Below are 16,643 nucleotides of genomic sequence, written 5' to 3' on the forward strand. Positions count from 1 at the left end.
ACACCATACGTATACGCTATCCAAACTCCGCCTAAATGAATGTGGTTCGTTAAATATCGAGTACGACACACTAGTAGTAGTGGTTTTCTTTTTCTTTTGAGATAAAGATAGAAAGTAGCTCTACCTTCTTCAGTCAAAAAAGATAGAAAGTAGCAGTGGTTTTCGATATTTCACTGGTTTTGTACCCGGTAACCGAAAAACACGTATGGTCCGCGGAAATAAATAATAATAGGGTTGTGTTAGTTTCTTTATTTAAATAATAAGTATCACATGTTTGGATTTTATATTTCTGAGACACAGACAAGAATCGTACTAGTGGTTGCAGAAAGTCACTAAAAACTAACACGTTGTTGTAGACTGGTTGTAGTGTGGTACAGTCAGACAATGAGACAAGACTTTACATACATATGAAATTGTTGAAATTAAGCACACACACAGTGAGAGAGAGAGAGACAGAGATTCGAATTGTAATCTTAAGAAAAGAGAGCAGAAATTAAGAAGACTTAAGGAGTAAGTAACGATGAGTGAAGAAGAAGGGGTGACGTTAGAGTACACACCGACGTGGGTGGTTGCAGGCGTGTGCACTGTGATTGTCGCCATTTCTCTTGCCGCCGAACGTGTCCTTCATTACACAGGCGTAACTTTGAAAAGGAAGCACCAGAAACCCCTTTTTGAGGCTTTGCAGAAAGTTAAAGAAGGTCTTTCTCTTTCTTTCTATTATTTATATTTATATATATATATATATATATTCGATTTCATTCTACGTTTGTTTGTTTTCTTAATAAATTTGAAGTCTGAATTCTTTGGCAGAGTTAATGCTTTTGGGGTTCATATCGTTGCTTCTGACGGTGTTCCAGAATGTGATTAATAAAATCTGTGTCCCCGCCGACGTGACACGTCACATGCTTCCTTGTAAACTCGAGAAAGGACATAAATTTGAGGAATCAAACACGTGTAGCGAGGTTCGATCCAACACTGTCTCTTTAACTCTCTTAATTCTAAATTTCGTCTGTGGTAATGGTTTTTGGTTTGATTTTGGTCACTGTATATTGAATTGGTTTTTGAATGGTATTTATGGAAACTAATAAACTATAATAATGGCCAAAAGTTGAAACTTGTTGCGATTTGCCATTTGATCTTGTCAGACCCATAATTATTATATTGTTATTGTTATAATATGTTTTTAAGTTGAGGATTATTCTACAAGATGTTCTCACTTTATGGTAAACTTTGAATTCATTCATTCTATGATCTTAAGAATAGTACGGCCGATGGAGCCATACTATTGCTGGAAACAAATGGAGACAATTTTCTGATACTTGGATTCTTTTTTTTTTTTTTGTATTCTCTTATGGTACACTTGAATTCATTGGAGACAATTTTCTAATACTTTGGATTCACATTTGTCAATTTCTGTTTGTAAATTTGTATTCTCTTATGGTGTTTTCTTCTTACGGTTCACGTGAGGAAGAACCCCTACGACTGGGGAATCTTTATCCTCTTCCCCTTCGCGGCCAGAGCCTTTTTATTTATTTATTAATTACTTATCAATATGTGATCTATGATGTACCAATCAGTAAATGCCTGTTTAATCACAGCTTATGTACAACTTTTTAAGGCCTCATTCTTTTAAGGTACGAGTACCAGTTGTACAACTATACTTTTATATGACTAATTTTTTAAGCTCATCCAAACACACATTTGGGTACTGCACATGCCCAAGGGAATAGTCAGATACTTGAAGAGGTTTGGATACTCTTGTTTGTCAAAAATCACACATTTGGGTATAACTGCATTCAAGCCTTCAATAGTGACTTTCTCAAGGTTCATGCTCTGGATTTCAAGAACTTAATTGATGATACAATGCATGTTCAGGAGAGGGGGTTGATTTAATTTAATATACTAGCTGTCGTTGTCTTATCTGTTTCAAAATCTGGTTGTAACTTTCCTCTGAATTGAGAGCTTCTAGTCCATGAATCTATTTTGAAGTTTGATTTAGAATGGAGAGAAGTGGGGAAGGGAAGAATCAGAAAGAAGAGGAGGCAACACACTGAACAGGAAATAAGTCAACACTTTCACTTGTTTTGCATTTATGTTATTGCTTATTTTTAAATCAATAACCTTCATTATGTGTATTGCGTTCATATTGATATTACTGTTGACAGAGATATCATTGGAAATTTAAATACTTCATCAAGATATTCTGAACTGACCTTGAGGACATATATACACTAAAATTTCCTTCAATTTTTGGAACACTTCACATATAGTTTGGTAATAGCCACATCTTATCCTAGCCAATTTACTTTTAAATCTGATGCAATGAAATCAAACTACTTCATGGGGTATTCCATGCATTGCATTCTATATTGATTCAGGCATTTAATGAATTTGTTGGTGCTCTCTCTTTCTCTCTTTTTGGTTGGGGAAATTATTGATGTTATGTTGTTATTTATGGCTGCACAAATATGCCATAATTATGTGCTCTAATTGTTTTTTCCCCTTTTAGAATAAGGTACCATTATTATCAACTGAAGCGTTGCATCATCTGCATATCTTTATCTTCGTCCTGGCCATCGTCCATGTGACCTTCTGTGTTCTCACTGTTGTTTTTGGAGGATTAAGGGTGAGCATTTGATATGATTATTCAACTTCTTTGTGTTACACAACCATTGTTTTATTAATCTTTTTTTTTTTGGAATATTTTGTTTGTCATTATATAGATTCGCCAATGGAAACGTTGGGAGGATGAAATTGCCAAAAATAATTATGATTCTCGGAATGGTAAGGATCATTATCAATAAGTTATGTGCTGTCTGTCTTGGCTATTTTTCATTAACTAGTGGATCCATTTGCTATGCTTGTGTAGACTTTTGAAATAAGATGGTTCAAATAAGTTAACCCAACAAAGCCTTATATGGCATTACCTTTCTCCTGATTGACAACTTAAAGTGGCAAAGAGAACTGACTGACTCAATTAAGTTTTTGCCAGTTAATCAGCATCCTCATTGCTTCTAATTTATGACTTGTGATAGTGCAGTTCCGAAATCAAAAACAGTTACCGATGTCCATCAACATGCATTTATCAAGGAACATTTTCAGGGTCTTGGTAAAAACTCAGTTCTTTTGGGTTGGTTGGTAAGTTACTATCTTATTTCTATTAGATTCTACTTGTATCTTAAATGGAGGCTATGAGTTATATTTTTGAATAGGTATGTACCATCAATTCTAACTGTAAAAAAATATAGAAAAATTTTCATCAAAGAAAAATGTTCAAAGATTTTCCTTTTCCATGCAACACGTGAGAATTGACATAAAATTATGCTTGCCTGCATGAAAAAACGTTTGTATGGATTTTTCCCTTTCAATTTAGTCTTGCTTTCACCTGTAGCATTTCTTTTATAATATAAAACACAGTATGAACAAATAAAAAATAAAAGGAATTGACAAATTTTACGTACTGGTGTGCATTTGTGATGGCATTACTGATCTAGTTTGCAATCACTAAATTTTTCCCAGGGTTGGTTCCTTGCAAAAGCAATGTTCTCTTTTCCTGGCCTATAGTATTAATTATTAAACCCTGGGAGGGAAACCATATTTGGAGTTTTTCCCTTCTTGATAAACTACCACTTATCCCAAAAACTTGAGCTATTGGGAAAGAGTGAATTTAATCATTTAACCATTATTCTAATAATCCTAAAGTATGAACTGCAAAATATTTTAGATGGAGAACAGTTATTATCAGCTTGCCAAGTTTGTTTAACCATGCTTCTGACACTTTCTTTTTCCCCCTTCAGTATTCTTTTGTAAAGCAATTTTATGGATCTGTGACTAAATCAGACTACACAACACTACGACTAGGTTTTATCATGGTAAGGTATCTAATATGAGGAGGCTGTTCTCATTCACCAGTATAGTAATTCTTCTGTTATCTCTTACGGGGAATTCTTTACTATATATATTATTTCTGTTGTAGACCCATTGCAGAAGCAATCCCAAGTTTAATTTTCACAAATACATGATACGGGCCCTTGAAGATGATTTTAAGAAAGTCGTTGGTATAAGGCAAGTGACATATGAGAATACCATGTGGTGTTACTGCTTCTTATGGCTTGCAGTATATTTTTATTTGTGAGTTGTGTCTTTTACCAATTGCTTACTGATAATCCTTGACTCACTGTTTGATTTTCTTTGTTGCAGTTGGTATCTTTGGATATTTGTAGTCATCTTCTTGTTGCTTAATGTAAACGGTATGCTACTGCATTGAATAATAACTTACATGCTTGAAACATCACTGAGCAATGTTGGTTTTTTTTTTTTTTTTTTGCCCGTGTCTAGTACTCCTGATAGCAAAAAAATTTTGGTCTAGTCAATTTAGGTTTCTTGCTCAAACAGGTTTAGAGTTAGCTTGGAAACTCAAAGGGTAGGACAATTCATTGTTTTATAGGCATCAGGAGTACAACAGTCAGAAAAAAGAAAAAAAAAAGACTAGTATATGTCACATTCATCCGAAAGAGCTCAATTTAGACATCTTGACAGTTTGGTTCAGTCATATGCACATGCTTTGCTAATTCCTCTTCATTGGGTCATTTTCTAGTATATGCTGTCGACTCCAGTCAATTCTACTTACCAAACACCCCCCCCCCCCCCCCAAACAAAACCAAAAAAAAACCCAATATGACAGTCTAGTAATTAGTTGATGGAAAACATTTTTTTTATTAACATGCTTAGATCATTTTAAAATTTTCTTCTAATGTTGAGGAGAAAGTAACTTCTAATAATTATTGGTGTATATATATAGATAGATAGATTTGGCGTACAACTGGTGGAGGAAAGGGATTTGAACTTAAGTTCTCCTCTTTGGGAGGATCAGGCAGTGCAACAGAGCCAGAAGACTTTTGGCATGGTGTTACACAATAAAAGAATTTATATGTGAGATGATTATAAGATATTATCTTAACAAAGTACAATAAAAATTCAGGAGAGCAATGAAATCCAATAAAGAATCACAATGTACATTGCCTAAACAAGTTCACATTTGGCTCTCCATATTTGAATCTCTCCCTCCAACCTAAGCTGTCCACATAATAGAGAGAGGGACTCCCCCAAATCCTATCTTTCTCCTAAATCTTCCCTTCCCCTTGCAATGCTTCAAGCATGGTCCGAGGCATCACCCAATGCACACCAAATAAAGAAAAACCCAGTGACCAGAATTCTCATGCCACAACATTGTAAAAGGAGGTGGTTCACCATCTAACACAGGAAGGAAGCTATGATGGGCTTTCATACCAATTTGATGCAGGATCTTTAACAAATTTAGCACTATATTAGGTTCCTTGATGAGTTTTTTGAAAGATTCTTGAATGGGGTTTGATGTTTAAGGATTTTCAGATGGGTGGGTCATAGAAAATTGGATATTGAAAGAATTTGATGATTGTTGGTGTTACAACAATGAATTGAATTGTGGCTTTCAGTTTGACTTTTTACTCTTCTTTTGTCTTTTTGAACAATTCGAAGAAAAAAAGAAGGATAAATCCTAAGCAATTGCACCCAAGTTCCCCAAGCAATCACACTTAGAAAGAAGAAAGCAATCACTCCCTCAAAATTTGAGAAAGGCTGTAGAAATTTTATTTAAATTGTAGTGTAGTTTCTGTTTTGAAGGTTAGATAAAGTTATTCCTAATCCTTTTCCAAAAAATACTAGATGTTCAAACAAAACGAAATAGGAAATAAAATCTGGAAACTTAAAATAAGATTCATGGACCTCTTGGACATCCCATTATAGATCATTCCAGAAAATCTGGAAATTACCCCCTACTTTAGTTGAACTTAATTAAAACTGAACCAGTAACTTTCTAACCTAAAGAAACTTAATACTAAGAGTACGAGTTGATAGCAACTAAATTAGCCTGTCAAAGGTGACTTTAAGACTCAACATCAAAGCTAGACTACAGTTTTGAATTTTGCAAATGAGCTCTATCTCAACTGGCACCTCCTCCCTTGATAAGTTCTAGGTGGAGGATGAGGTCATGAGTTCAAGACCCATTGGGTGTGTGTGTAACGTAGCAACAAAAAAAAAAAAAAAAAGATTTTTTATTTTTATTTTTATCCTTGATCATACTTTTTGGAGAGCTTTTTGCTGGCAGCATTAGTGTGTCCTTATAATTCTAACGTATGCAAGATTGTGCTAGAAACTAGACAAGAAAAAGGGCTTCAAGAATGGTACTTATTATCGACTTTTGGATGCCGCTGCAATCACTAGTGATCATTCTTTCCCTTGGAAAATCATATGGAGATCAAAGGCCCCTTTGAGAGTAGCCTTCTTTGTATGGACTACAGCTTTGGGTAAATTTTTGACTATTGACAACTTAAGGAAGAGAAAGGTAAGGATTATAGATTGGTGTTATATGTGCAAATGCAATAGCGAATCTGTTGATCACCTTTTGCTACATTGTCCTTGTTAAAGACAAGAATAAAATAATATAGAGAAGCGGAAGCAAGAAAGAGAAAAGAACATAAGGGATTGCATGATTTGGCCAACAACCTACATCCATAAAATAAAGCCCTAGCGACTACATCTTTACTGTATACTCAAGTCACTATTACAGTGAACCCTAATAAGGTATATATAGAGACTAGAAGCTAGGGTTAGCTCAATATGGGCTTACAACATAACTAGGCTCCTTAGGCCATTACATCAACATATTTAACCCAATACTTTAAGAACCCTATTGCTTTAGACTTATGGTCCATGATTTTGGGTTTGTTTGGAGTTTATTGGGTGATGCCAAAATTTGTTGTTGAGCTTTTAGTTTGCTGGAAAAGTCGGTTTGGTCGTCATCAGAATGGTCATATTTGGATGGTTATCCCCCATTGCTTGATGTGGTGCATCTGTGGGGAAAGGAATAGTAGGATTTTTGAAGATACCGAAAGTTCTATGCCTGATTTCAAGTTGTTCTTTTTTAGAATTTTATTGGATTGGCTGTTAGTCGTGAGGAACCTTTCTTTATTTTCTATTGTTGATTTATTAGATTTATGCAATTTTTGTAACCGATTGTTTACCCCAGTATACTTCTTGTATACTTGGGTGGCTCTTTTTTTGATTTATATAATTTTATTACTTATAAAATAAAATTCTAACATAAGCAAGATCTATCCACAATGTCCTTTCCTTTTTCTTTTCTTTTTTTGAAATTCTTATTGTCTATAATTTACCAAAGTAGCTGTCCATCCAAGGAACACTACATTTCTTGGTGCCTTTATACACCAAATATTCTTCCGTGGAAATTAAACTCTTAATGGCCCTTTAAAAGTGACGCAGGACAACCAGAACAAAATTGAAATAACGGAAAAATAAAAGATATGACCTAGGAGTCAGCACCTAGGCCTTGCTTGGAGTCAGCACCAAGCGGGGAAACCACTAGGAGTCAGCACCTAGGGTAGACCTGGAGTCAGCACCAGACCAAAGAAAGACCAAACGGCCATTGTTTTCATTCATCAAAATATCAACTATCTCCTCCAAGAGTACAATAGGTTGCTTATAAAGGATTACTAAACCCTAGTTCTAATTGGCTAGGAAACCCTAATTGCCTTATTACAAAAATACCCTTGCTGGTTAGGAAACCCTAATTGCCTTATTACGAAAATAACCTTACTTCTAAATTAAAATACTAAAAGCCCAATAAACTACTAGGACCTAAAACATAAAAATACAATTGACTTGCAAACATAAATAATATTAAATAATAATTCTCTTTCATCTCCTGCATCATTCTCCTTTGGTTGGAGAAAACTCGACCTCGAGTTTTAAAGCATTGAAGGATTAGGAGGCTAACAAACAACACTTGCTTCAAGTTTGAAATCACCTTAGGGAGCATAGGGAAAAGAAAAACCTTGAATTCCACCACGTCAAACTCATTTGGAATAACAAAATCAATGTGTGGAATCAGTATAATCTCTTCGTGAACCTTATGAACCATAGGAAGCTCTGTGGTTTTAACCTCTTTGACTTCACCAGGATGTAGATCTTCAAGGACTGTGGAGGGTTGATTAGAAGCACATTCAACAACTTCAACTTTCACATTATGTGCACCCTCTAACATAATACTCTCTTTAGGCGCCATCTTTTCACCTTGCTGTTTTTCAATAGATTCATTTCCTTGCACGCTTGTTAAAGCAACACTTGTCAAGGTATGTACGTCTATGTCAACATTAGGCTTTGGTGTTACTGGAGGATTCTCCACGACTAAGATATCACCATCAATGTTATCTTCTATGGGGGCAGCAATAAGTTCATTGTGATCAATTATCCTTGGTTTCCCAATTGAATCAGGTTGAGTCTTCATTTGCTTCATCTGAGCAATCCTGTATTGAATCTCTTTCATGGGCTTTACAGTTAATTCCGTTGCTTTCCTGGTAGATAATTCCTTGGTAGATTGTTCAAAAGTGCACTGAGGACATGATATGGGATGAGGATGAGTATTCATCACATTTGCTTCAACTTGAAAAGTACCATACTGAGATTGGGGTAGATACTTAGCTCGATAGTATGGTGATAAATACTCATCACAAAACTTTTCTTTCATATCTTCCCACACAGTAATGGCAGGTTCATAATCCATATAGCGGAAACGTTCAAGATTCTCCCAAAACCTCTGTGCTTTACCTATTAACTTGGACTTGGCATACCTAACCTTTATGTTATCTGCAAAATTTGCTTGCTCAAAGAATCGCTCCACCCCATTCATCCAATTGACAAAATCTCGTGGATAAGTTTCATAACCATCAAAATAAGGTGCTTCTAATATTTTCATGATTCTCTAAAATAGTGCTTCAACAAATAGCTACTGTGATTTTCTCCTTGATAGTGGCCAACTTACTGTACTATAGTCACGGGCTGGCAACAACTGTGGATAATAGCTTTGGGGCCTATACGTGCAATGGGTTGGCAGCAACAAGACTTCTTCTTCTTCTTCTTCTTCTTCTTCTTTTTTTTTTTTTTTTTTTTTTTTTGCAAAATAATAAAATACAGTACACGAACTTAAAATTGAAGAAGCTACAGACACGGACTTTAAAAGAAAGTCAAACGAAAGACTCTAAATTGAAAGACACGGACTCAAAGTACAGACTTATGAAAAAGAAACCACAGAAACTAACGAAAGAGAGCGGAATCTCTAAATTGAAAGAAGGTTGCTTGGCGATGGGCTTGCGGGGCTAGGGGTTGACAACTGTGGTGGCGCAACGACAAGGAAGGTAGCGGCGGCACAAGACATGATGGTGGTTGACGTGATAATGGGTTCGGCGGTTGGTGGCTGTTGGGTTTTGGGGTGGTGGGTGTTGATCTTGTGGGTTTCGGCGGCTGGTGGTTGATGGGTTTTGAGGCGGTGGGTGTTGATCTTGTGGGTTTTTTTTTTTTTTTTTTTTTTTTTTTTTTGGTGGGTGATATTTTCTGGTTCTTTCCTGCGGTGATGCTTCAACAAATCGGTGTTTGCTCTGATACCAAAATTGACGCAGGACAACCAGAACAAAATTGAAATAACGGAAAAATAAAAGATATGACCTAGGAGTCAGCACCTAGGCCTTGCTTGGAGTCAGCACCAAGCGGGGAAACCACTAGGAGTCAGCACCTAGGGTAGACCTGGAGTCAGCACCAGACCAAAGAAAGACCAAACGGCCATTGTTTTCATTCATCAAAATATCAACTATCTCCTCCAAGAGTACAATAGGTTGCTTATAAAGGATTACTAAACCCTAGTTCTAATTGGCTAGGAAACCCTAATTGCCTTATTACAAAAATACCCTTGCTGGTTGGGGAACCCTAATTGCCTTATTACGAAAATAACCTTACTTCTAAATTACAATACTAAAAGCCCAATAAACTACTAGGACCTAAAACATAAAAATACAATTGACTTGCAAACATAAATAATATTAAATAATAATTCTCTTTCATCTCCTGCATCAAAAAGCCTCGTACTATGTATGAAATTAAAACTTCCTTTCTTTGAATGCAGTCAACACTCTCTCTATCTTTCCCTCCACCTGAAGGAAGATTAGAGTACTAACTTCATAAAATGTTAACTGACTCAATCTCCCAATCTTGCAAAGATCTCACAAATATGAAAGTCAATACTGGATTCCTTGACCGGGCATTCCTAGCTGTGATGCAACTAAACAATCCTTATCTATGACAGTTGAGAATTAGTTCAGAAATCTATCCTTCAGCTCAACATTAGACTTTAATCATACCATAACCACACTTTATTGCCATAACTTATCTTAAAACAAACTCTGAAAAACATTTGCACAAATCCTTAATGCTCTTCCACAAACTCACATCACAGGAACCTCACATCTCTTCTGAGGTCCACTCACCCCAAGATCTCCCCCCCCCCCTCCCCCCCCCATATTTCACAGAAATAACTTGCCTCCAAATTGATTTCTAGAAACCATTTAACTATGATTGATTAAAAGGTTTCATTTTATGAATTTCCAATTCAACTGCCTTAATAGGTGAACATACTTATTCCAAACAACTAGATGATATTTAAATTTATCCTCAATGAGGGCTCACAAGAATACTTTTTACTTTCTCCAACTTATTGGCTACTCACAGTCATCCTCCTTTGCTTTTATGCCATAGGGTTACTGTTTTTAGGATTTGGACACCCGTGATGGGCATTACTTATATAAACAACGGTATTTTCTATTTTACTTATGCAGGTTGGCATACGTATTTCTGGATAGCATTCCTTCCTTTCGTTGTGAGTAGTCTTGTGATCCCTTGCTCTAGTTTTGCATCCATGCGCATGTGCACGGTTTCTTATCTGTTTGCCCTTGCTTTCAAAAGTGTGAAATTCTTAATTCATGCAATTTCAGTATCTTATGGATGGATGAGATTGAATGGGGAGATCTTTGGTAAAGTGGATTCATTATTAGTTACCATATTTTTAGCTAAAGGAACAAATGGAATAATCCAATGACAATAGAATATTTCCAAATCCATTCACCTTGTGTTATATGATAATTTCATGCTTCTCTTTAATGTGAGCATGGCATCTCCCAGGCTGTCCAAGTAATTGACCTGAAAGAAATCTTTCAATACAATTATTTCAGAAAAGTTTACCTTTAGTTTGATTGGAATATGTCAATAACATAAGAGCTGATGGGCAAGGCAAGAGCTTTAGCTCAAATGGGTACCTCCTCGCCCTTTAAGAATAGGGTGGAGGGTGAGGTCATGGGTTCAAGACCCACCAGGTGTGTCTTTTATTTACCATTTTGTATTTTAAAAAGAGATGATGCACAAAGCTTGCTTACTTAATCTACTGGATATGTTCAAGTCAAAAACACTCGGCAAAAAGTATTGTCAAGTAAAAACAGTTGATGTTAAGTCATCCTGAAATTGGTTATTTTAATGATATTGATTGAAATTTCTATATCTGATTAACAGGTCTCCATACCATTTTTATCTGTTAAATGATTTTCTTCTTAATTTTCCTTAGAAGCCAAGTATAGATGCTCAACCCATTTTTACCCTCTCTAATTTATATAAAATTATGGTTTATGTATTGGTTCTTCTCATTGTCATCCACCAATTAGATTCTCATCTTTGTACTGCAACTGTTTTTCTCTCTCTTTGTACTGCAACTGTTTTTTAAAGAAAACGGGGGGAAAATGGTTCTTGTCTTGCTTAACAATTACCACTCAATGCAGAGATCCATTTGGTTTCATTCTTCTGTTTGAAAAATGAAACCAAAGTTATTACTTATATAAATAAAATTCTGTTTTAAGAAAATTTGAAGGTTACATTAGATCTTACGTTGGTACAGAAAAGATGAGGTGATTCATGAAATCTACTACGTTTGGGGTACACGGATCTGCTCTGTGTGTATTAATCTTCACTGAAGTTCCTTTTTGTTCTGTTAAAAAGAAAAGAAAAAGGAGAAAAAAAGTATCGTCCTTTAGAAGTAATGTCATCAGAAACTTTCTAAAGATTGTCAGTCTAAGATTCGTTTCTTATCAAGCAATGATGTAGTTGAGTCAGCAATATTTTTGCTTAATGAGTTAAATGACTGACGCATTTCTTACCCTCAGTAGACAAGAAACACATTTGGACCGTCTGTAATGCAAAGATTTGCTGTCTGCAGTTAGTCTTTCCTTAAAATGAATGCTGTTAGTAAGCATCTGCATTATAGACTCTAGACACTTGAGGTATTTTTATGTCTCCACAATCTCCATTTTCTTGTTTGTTTCAACCTTGTTGCTCTAATTTACTAGTTTATGAATTCTGGCTGAGTGTCCTTGCATGGGCTATTGTCCACTATTCTTTTCTTTTGTTTTTTGGAGGAAAAGAGAGGGCAGGAGGGGGGGGGGGGGGGTTTTTTTTGTTTTCTCCCTATTTTCAATGATAATTGTCAGGCTAATTCTTAATGCGCATGTTATTCAATTGGTATGTCATAGATGCATAATCTATGTGTAGAAATTTGTCCTGTTAATCAGTTGTTCATATTAAATAGCATATACAGGCATGTATACAATCATGTCCACTTGTAAAATTTGCGACCTGACACAACTTTGTACTTGCATGGCCTTTTTTTTTGTTCTCTTTTCTTTTCACTTCATATGTTGCTAATTCATATAAATTCCAGCTTCTACTTGCTGTGGGGACTAAGCTGGAGCATGTAATTTCCCAGTTGGCTAATGATGTTGCTGAGAAACATGTAGCCATAGAAGGTGAATTAGTAGTTCAACCATCTGATGAGCACTTTTGGCTTGGTCGGCCCCGCATCGTCCTCTTCTTGATCCATTTTATCCTTTTCCAGAATTCTTTTGAGATTGCATTTTTTTTCTGGATATGGGTAAGAAATTCTTCAACCACCATGCATCAAATCTATTTGTAATAAACAAGAGATTAGTAATTGAGACGGAACGTGATTAACCTACTTCTCTGCATATGTAGGTTCAATATGGCTTCGACTCTTGCATAATGGGACAAGTCCGTTATATTGTCCCAAGGCTCATTATTGGGTAGAAGCGAAAGACCCTGTTTACTTTTTCATATTGTTAGGTTCGAAGTATGTTGGATCTTTTATTTACTTAGTACTGATGTCTTTCTATACTTTTTCTTTTGTTGTTCTTATTTAGGGTCTTCATTCAGGTCCTCTGTAGTTCCAGCACCCTGCCACTTTATGCAATAGTCACACAGGTGCTTTTTAGTTGCTGTTTAAAAATGAATTCACCTTTTTTTAAAAAATTAATTGATTTTTCTTAATAAGCTGTTGATCTTACCTGTTCACTGCATTGAAATGAAGATGGGAACTTCTTACAAGAAGGCAATATTTGATGAGCATGTGCAAGTGGGCCTCGTTGGTTGGGCTCAGAAGGCAAAGAAAAAGAAGGGTTTTAGGGCAGCTGGCAATGGCTCTGGCCAGGGAAGTTCCCATGAATCTACCTCAAGGGGAATTCAGCTAGGATCTGCTTTTCGCAAAGCATCTACGCCGGAGGAGATTCAGCCTGCATCTGTTTCTGAAAATTCAAAATGACTGTTGCCATTTCTTAACTAAGACAGGATGGAGGTCTACATCTTCATCTAAGTATGGTCATTTCTGTAGATTTATATATACAGGTGATAGCGATAGTTATGTCACCCTTGCTTTGGGGCTGGAAGAGCTTGGGGTGAAACTTATGTCATTTTGAATTTCTCTTAGGCTTAAAATGACTAGTTAATTGATGCGTACATATTTTTGAATGTCATTGTGTATTCTTTACTTACTAAAGAGAGGACTGAGAAGCAAGGTTTTCAGACCTGGACCGTTCATTGAACCGTAAAAGGGAGAGGTTCAAGGTTTTTAAGGTCGAACCGAGGTCGAACCGGGATCGAACCGTGATGACGTCATAATTAATTTAATAATTATTTTAAATATATATAACATTAAATTAATAAAAAAAATAGAAAAATTAACTAAAATAGTCCAAAACAAATATAGATAGTATTTTTTATAACATAACTTTCATAATACAAATAAAAATTATTAAATTCTAAAAAAACATAAATAGCTATTGAGTTTCTAAATTATTTTTAAGTCATGACAAACATACTTTAGTACCCAATAATTTTTATTTTATGAAACTCAATAAAATAGTTAAGAGACAAATTAGTTATTTGCTCATGGCCAAGCCCATTTGACTGTGGATCATTTTTTTTTTTTTTCCCAAGCCCATCTGAATAGTCATTGTTCACCATTTATCATGAATTAAAAAAAAAAAAAAAATCAAAAGCTAGATCTGACTCCATGCATTTAAAAATGGTCAAAGTTAAATAAATAACAAACCCCAAGAAGAAGGAAGTGCTTGACAGCAAGCAAGCAGTAGATTGTGACAGCAAGCAAGCACGCAGAGCAAAGAAGTCTCCCGAAGCAGTAAGTCTACATCATTTTTAACAATATTTTCACAACAAAATTTATGTAAAAAATTGTTACTAGTTTTAATTTAAACCCACCATTGAAATTATTTTTTTACTCACAAATATTAATTAATAATAATCTATTATTTAAAATTTATTATAAAATATTGTGAAAATATTATAGCAACATTTAATTATGATTTTTTATTTTTTTATTCTTTATACTTCCTCCCCTTCCGTCCATACGTTTCTTTTCCTTTTCTTTTCTTTTTTATTCTCTTGTTTTTTTTCCTCCACACACGTATCCCCATCCCCACTGACCCACTCCTCTCAAGTCTCATCATGTTTTTATTTTTCAAGAACTCCTCCTCCACTGACCAGACCGTGTCCTCTCTGCTTTTGTTTTTCTTTCTTCATCTCTAGCTCTATCTTTCTCATTCTCTTTCTCTCATACTCTCACCCTATCACACACACATTACCGGCGGAGAACAAAGCCGAAATTTAAAGCTTGATTCGCCCAAGAGAGAATTTTTGAATAGAGGGAGCTGCGTGATGTACTCTGAAGAGAGAAGAAGAAGAAGAAACATAAAGACATGTTGTGTTTCTCTGGAGATGGCAGTGGCAATGTTTCTGAAGACATGATGTACTCCCAGCAGAGTTGTGTTTCTTTTTCTTTTGTTTTTCTGTGTTTGTTTGTTTTTTTTTTTTTTTTTTGAGTTTCAGATTCACGGAAGCAGGGAACCGTGAGAAGCGGTTTGATCACGGTTCTCAGAACCGTGAGGTCCGACCGTGGTTCTCACGGGTTCCTGCTATTTTCCCATGGAGCGGTTCTTGAGGCTTAACGAACCGTAAACATGAACGGTTGGAGGTTTTTCCGGTCGGACCGTACGGTCCGGTCCGGGTTTCAAAACCTTGCTGAGAAGGGGGGTTGGGGTGTTCTTGAATGAGTGCTATGTGATTTGTGGCGGCATTGATTATAAACTTTGCGTATCCTACTCATGCTCTTTGGGTACCATTAAAAGTCCTTGGTGTGTTATTACTATTTATTCAGAGAAATGCTTGCCATCCTCAATTAAGGCCACGTGGTTAGGGGGCTTCAATTTTGAAAAATTAAACCTCATAAGGACCAATTATTCTACTTTTCGAATGTAGTTTACCCTTATGTTTTTCTTTTATTTTTTAGAAAAATAATTTTCTGTTGGGCACTTGAGAAAGAATGAGAGTTGTACTACCGAAAAACTTAAAAGTGATCCTTTTTTATACAGGTTGAATCTAGTTCAGTTCAGAGAGCCTTAAAAGGATTAAGTGTGCGTTTGGATTGAAACGTAAAATTTAAATTATTTCACTATTTAGCTTATTTTTGATATTATTTATAAGCCTCACTGTATTTTTTGGTACTAGTCATGGACTTCACTGTATTATTTTAACTAATTTTTATTTTTATTTATAGTACTCTTAACAATAATTTTTCAGTTTTAGTAAAATAAGCAATATCTAAACATACTAAGGAAAATGCAAGATAAAACTTTTCTTATTATGAGTCACTGCACTCTCATTAAGTTCAAAAGATTATTTTTGTATCTTGCTGCCGTGGATGATGGAACCAGGAAACGGGTACTAACTTACAACTCTTCTAATTATGAGTTCTCCTGAGCTGTCTCAATTGTTATGTCAATTTTTCGTATTGAGTAAAGTACAACGTTATTAATTATTATATGCACATCAGTATTAAGGAGAAAATCGTACACACGTTTATCAAAAGGTTGAACTTTGAAATGCTTTCTTGTTTTTTTGTTTGTGATTACTTTTTGATCAAGGGGAATGGTTATATAACGATATAAAACATAGTACTTTAGCTGCAAACATTTTCTTCTACTAAAAATGTTAGGTTAGTGTTAAAATTTTCTTCTACTAAAAATGTTAGGGCAATGTTAACAGGTACCATGAGGTGTCTGTCAAGAAATTGCTTTATGTCAAATGTTTTTGCTTTATGTTATATTTTTTACTAGCCTTATAGGGTGATGAGTAAATAGAACTAACTTTTTAAGTTTGACTTATCATTTTAGTAATATTTTCTGTCCCATCATCAATTCATACCAATTTTTTTTATTAACTGGATCCTACAATAACTCATCTTTAGCAAGCACTTTAACATTTTCCAATTATGGAGGATGTTGTAGGAGCCCTGTCCTTTGAGAAGTAGACTATCAGATAGATTGGGAGGAGGAGATGTGTGTTAGAGA

General features: G+C 35.3%; 1 protein-coding gene across 1 annotated transcript; it reads left to right on the forward strand.

Annotated features, from left to right (window-relative positions):
• The first annotated feature begins 277 nt into the window (after positions 1-277).
• On the forward strand, positions 278-15,467 carry LOC115955703 (MLO-like protein 1). The gene is made up of 14 exons (XM_031073963.1): positions 278-698; positions 811-962; positions 2,510-2,626; positions 2,724-2,784; positions 3,041-3,138; positions 3,798-3,872; positions 3,977-4,065; positions 4,201-4,250; positions 10,722-10,762; positions 12,647-12,856; positions 12,958-13,025; positions 13,143-13,203; positions 13,310-13,788; positions 15,324-15,467. Exons 1-13 carry the CDS (start codon positions 521-523, stop codon positions 13,538-13,540), a joined length of 1,431 nt encoding a protein of 476 aa, XP_030929823.1. The 5' UTR covers positions 278-520; the 3' UTR covers positions 13,541-13,788; positions 15,324-15,467.
• The last annotated feature ends 1,176 nt before the right edge of the window (positions 15,468-16,643 follow it).

Source organism: Quercus lobata, chromosome 8, assembly GCF_001633185.2.
Source record: "Quercus lobata isolate SW786 chromosome 8, ValleyOak3.0 Primary Assembly, whole genome shotgun sequence".
Classification (NCBI taxonomy): domain Eukaryota; kingdom Viridiplantae; phylum Streptophyta; class Magnoliopsida; order Fagales; family Fagaceae; genus Quercus; species Quercus lobata.